This window comes from Phoenix dactylifera, chromosome 6 (genome assembly GCF_051530095.1).
Source record: "Phoenix dactylifera cultivar Ajwa chromosome 6, Ajwa_hap1_PhDact_Kaust_v1.1, whole genome shotgun sequence".
NCBI lineage: Eukaryota > Viridiplantae > Streptophyta > Magnoliopsida > Arecales > Arecaceae > Phoenix > Phoenix dactylifera.
In genome coordinates, this window is record NC_143195.1 from 899,813 (window position 1) to 905,031 (window position 5,219).

The 5,219-nt window shown below is 44.4% G+C and overlaps 1 protein-coding gene across 1 annotated transcript; it reads left to right on the forward strand.

The window, feature by feature from the left end:
* Positions 1-133: 133 nt before the first annotated feature.
* LOC120110769 (putative metal-nicotianamine transporter YSL12) lies at positions 134-5,011 on the forward strand. The gene is made up of 6 exons (XM_088724288.2): positions 134-1,787; positions 1,900-2,063; positions 2,810-2,907; positions 3,026-3,160; positions 3,367-3,556; positions 3,681-5,011. Exons 1-6 carry the CDS (start codon positions 1,313-1,315, stop codon positions 4,800-4,802), a joined length of 2,184 nt encoding a protein of 727 aa, XP_088580414.1. The 5' UTR covers positions 134-1,312; the 3' UTR covers positions 4,803-5,011.
* The last annotated feature ends 208 nt before the right edge of the window (positions 5,012-5,219 follow it).

Genomic DNA, 5,219 nt, shown 5'->3' on the forward strand with positions numbered 1-5,219 from the left:
GAGGGCTGTTTGCAGATATGATAAAATGTCGTGCATCCGGTACCGATGCGAATTATTAATGACCAAACTTAATGGGATTGTTTGACATCGTAATGGCGAACTATATTGAAAACAGTGCGGCTGCAGTCAGTGGGTTCAAAATCCGGCTTGCAAGAATCTCTTCCTTTCAGATTTATCTGCAGTCCTTGATGTTTGACACTCTTACCTTAAGCATGAATTTTGAACATTTCTTTCACACAATATTCTTCCAAGGTACCCAAATTCTACCATATCCACTCTCTTTCTGCAACCTCATTTCTTTGATCAGGCCTTTTATTCTCAGCACCTGAAGTCCATTAGGGTTCTTTTAGGCCAAAAACGAGACTTGCAATCCAAAGAGCACCACACCTCAAACCTAAGCCTCAGAGGTCGTTTTCACCCATTAATTCCTGGACTCTTTTCCAATTAAGCCACAAGTCCACCCACCGCGATGCATGTTCCACTTGAGGACTAGAAGTTTTCAACTTTCCCATTTCTTGGAAAAATTGGTCTGAAATACATGTACAGAACTTGCGTGAGCTGTTTCCTGCCATTATTTCCTGTATGTTCCTGTCTGACATTTTTACAATCGGCTGTGCTCCATTTCCATTTCCTGGTTGTTCGCAAAAACTAATCGCTCGAACTTCCCAACAACCAGCAAAAACCCCACAAGGCATAGAGATTCCATCGGATCGATATATATGGTGGATTCTCCATCCATATGTTTTTAATTTGGATTGTGCGTAACCTAGGATTCCTGCCTCATATGGGTTTCCATATAAGGACACCGGTCCCTAGTAAATAGATCCGGCTCTACCCTGTCTCACCTGCACCCCTACTTAATTAATCGCAAAATATCGAGCCTCTTCCATTTTGGAAGCATGCCGGGCCCCGTGTCCCTTACGTCGTTCAATGTGAACGCCTCTCCCCGGCCATTGTTCTCGCAGTAAAAAAAGATGATACTAAAATCATCAGTTTGTCCTCGGCTGAATCGTCGATCCAAATGTCCCCTTCGTAAACGTCCATTTAAGCAGCTCCTTAGCGGCCACTTCCAGGAGGCTACCATCCTTAATTCATTAATTCACCATCACGGGCCATACACATCGGCAGTATGCACCATTCTTTCCACGCAGCTAGGAATCAAGTTCCCACTCTATGATGAGTTTATAAATAGCGAGAGATTCAGATTCCTGCTCCAGAGAGAGAGAGAGAGAGAGAGAGCTATATACAACACTTATATACCCATCTTTAATTGCCATTCATCTCATCCCTCTCTGATCCAGTCCGGTCTGAAATGGGCCCGGAAGAGAATGGCAACGGCAGGCTAGAGGGTGGCGTCACGAATCACGAGGCATCCATTGAGGAGGAGGTGGAGGAGGAGATGGAGGAGATGAGCCAGCTGAGCCACCGGAGGAAGAAGGGCAAGAAGGAGACGATGGAAGAAGGGAGAGAAGAAGAGGAAACGGTGCCGATCGAGAAGGTGTTCGAGGGGAAAGAGGTGCCGCCCTGGCGGGAGCAGCTCACGTTTCGAGCCCTGGCGGTGGCCGCCTTCCTCGCAATCATGTTCAGCTTTATCGTGATGAAACTTGGCCTCACCACCGGTATCGTTCCCTCGCTCAACATAGCTGCCGGCCTCCTCGGCTTCTTCTTCGTCAGGCTGTGGACCAAAGCCCTCCAGATGACGGGCTGCCTCCAGAAGCCCTTCACCCGCCAGGAGAACACCGTCATTCAGACGTGCGTGGTTGCCGCCTCCGGCATCGCCTTCAGCGGTAAGCCGGTATCCTACTTAATTGTTTTAGTTCTTATAATAATTATCGCTCCTCTCGCTCTCTCACTGGCTGAAAGCCTTTTCCTTGTATTGTGTTGTATCCTTCTATGCAGGTGGCTTTGGCAGTTACCTTTTCGGCATGAGTGGAAGAATTGCCGGACAAGCAACGGAAGACAATGATGCACAAAACATCAAAGACCCAAGATTAGGGTGGATAATTGGTTTTCTCTTCGTCGTTAGTTTTCTTGGTCTCTTCTCCCTTGTGCCCCTCAGAAAGGTACTTCTCCTTAACTTATGTAGTTAAATGTTTTTATGCAATAAATTATACCGTATTACCCAATCATGTTTGGGTCGGCTCATGGATAATAGGACACTCCTCCATCGGTGCGGCCATATGTTTAGTCCTATATAGACTATGTACGAGATAGGTCCTGTATATTTATATAGGCTGAAAGAACCTAAATAACGCCTTTCGGATAGCTTTTCTGGATTGAGATTTTAGGTAGATTTTAATAAATTTGGATATTTAGCCTGGAGAAGATGTCGAAGCTTAATTTTGGGGGGGGGGGGGGGGGGGGGTATGTAAGAATCTCTATAAGTAGACCTTTGGTACTTATATAGAGCTAAAAAATTCAAATAATAGTTTCTGACTAGACTTTTTGGATTAAAATTTTAGGTTATAACAAATGGTAACAAAAGGTACCAGAGCGGATCCGGCCTATGGCCCGCAACACAGATTTATGGGGGTTGACTATAGTTATTAATTATGGTGCTTGTGATTTGATTTGGATTGTTAGCTTGAAGAGGATGTCAGAGCTTAAGGGGGCGAGTATGTGATCAGAATCTATATATGGTAGACTTTTGGTACTTATACAATGCTAAAAAAATTCAAATAATACTTTCCGACCAGACTTTTTGGAGTGAGGTCTTAAGTTGCAACGGCATGTCTTTGTTTCGAAAGCTTTTTCAAATTAGTGCATTTAGTATTGTCAAATATTCATCATCAGTAACTTCTTTCATCAGATCATGATCATCGACTACAAACTGATCTATCCAAGCGGTACTGCAACAGCATTCCTCATCAATGGCTTTCACACTCCTCAGGGTGCCAAGCTAGCAAAGTAACTGCCGAAAAAGAGCTTAAAAGACCTACGATCGACGCCTGAACATTTTTTCATGTTTACTGTTTTGTCCTCTGTGCTGTATGATTTTATTCTTTTTCTTTTTTTTTTTTTTCAGGAAACAAGTAAGGACATTAGGCAAGTTTTTCACCTTTAGCTTCCTGTGGGGATTCTTTCAGTGGTTCTACAGTTCCAATGATCAGTGTGGATTCCAAGTTTTTCCCTCATTAGGTCTTCAAGCCTACAAGAACACGTAAGCTGCATGGACTTAATTTACATCACTTCTTGCAATTAATTCTTGCTTCTTCCTGTTCTTGTTCATTTACTGAAAGGGGCTTAATACTAAAAATGTTTCTAGGCACCCAATTAAGCCTAGTTGATTTATTTGTTAAAATCATCATTGTCCTAGCTTGATTATATATCTACATCTTGGTGATATAATTTTCTTTATTTTTCCAGGTTTTACTTCAACTTTTCCGCAGCTTATGTCGGAGTTGGAATGATATGCCCATATATTGTGAACATTTCCGTTCTCCTTGGAGCCATCCTTTCTTGGGGAATCATGTGGCCGCTTATAGGTAAAAAAGAGGGCAGTTGGTACCCACCAGGTCTCGGCCTAGGCGATCTTCATGGCTTGCAGGGCTACAGGGTAGCTATCCGCGATTAGTTTTGTATTTAAAGTACTCCGGAAACATTGACGACGTACTCCTTCACCAAGTTGCAACCTTTCACTCAAGCCTGTTCTCAAGTTCATGTTTTCTTCCATTCTGCAGGTCTTCATAGCCATCGCCCTGATCCTCGGGGATGGCCTCTACAACTTCATCAAAGTCCTATCTCGAGTTATTTTCTCCTTCATTTCCATGGCACGGAGTAAAGGTTCCAGGAGCACGCTTCCTATCTCAGATGATGATCGTCCGACCGCCGCCACCCCTCCAATATCCTTCGACGACCGACGTCGAACCGAATTCTTCATTAAAGATCAAATTCCAAAACGAATTGCATTTGGGGGCTATGTTGCCATCGCAGCCATCTCCATCGCCACCCTTCCTCACATTTTCCCACAGCTTAAATGGTACTTTGTCTTGCTTGCCTACATCTTCGCACCAGTACTAGCCTTCTGCAACGCTTATGGTTGCGGCCTCACCGATTGGTCTCTCGCCTCCGCCTATGGAAAGCTCGCCATTTTCCTTTTTGGAGCTTGGGCAGGTGCTTCAAACGGCGGCGTGATAGCAGGCCTTGCAGCTTGCGGCGTCATGATGAGCATCGTGTCCACCGCTTCGGACCTCATGCAAGACTTCAAAACAGGATACCTGACGCTGGCCTCACCAAGGTCCATGTTTGTTAGCCAAATAATTGGCACCGCAATGGGTTGTGTGATTGCTCCATGTGTCTTCTGGCTTTTCTACAAGGCCTTCGATGACCTCGGCTTATCTGGGAGTGAATACCCAGCACCCTACGCCTCTATCTACCGGGGCATCGCAATACTCGGCGTCGATGGCTTCTCGTCGCTGCCGAAGCACTGCCTCACTTTCTGCTACATTTTCTTCGCTGCCGCCATTCTCATCAACCTGGGAAGAGATTTCTCCGGGAAGAAGGTCGCAAGGTTTATACCACTCCCCATGGCGATGGCGATACCTTTCTACATTGGGGCATACTTTTGCATCGATATGTGCGTAGGGAGCTTGATACTGTTCGTGTGGGAGACGGTGAACAAGGCTCAGGCGGACGCATTTGCGCCTGCAGTGGCCTCCGGTTTGATATGCGGCGATGGGATATGGACGCTACCTCAATCAGTGCTCGCCATAGCTAAAGTGAAGCCACCGATATGCATGAAATTCCTATCGAGGCAAGTCAACGACAAAGTGGATGCTTTCATTAGTGCGACCTTATCGTAGTATTTGCTCTTAATTTCTTGGTTCACAAAGAAGGTAGGAATTGGTTTCGGGGATCGAGAGGATGAACTGCTTATCCACAAACACTATATGGCATCTAAGTGGTCGCATGCATTCTGTAGTTATGGTTTGAGTCAGCTAGTACTTGATTTGCTTAATTTGTGCTTCTTATAATGCATGAATTATGAAGAAATGAAGTTATGGGAGGTCGGCATAAGATAGAAGTTGTGTGTTCCTCTTTTTATTGTTGTGCCTTCATCTTTAATTCGCATGTAAATTGGTTAAAAAAGTGCAGACATTATTGTATATATGCAACTAAAGTTGAAGTTTTTCTATAGAAAGCTGTTTGCTAAGATGATTTTAAAAATAATTAATTAATTAAAAAAAACATGTGCTAGTATCTTAGCCTCCATGGATGGG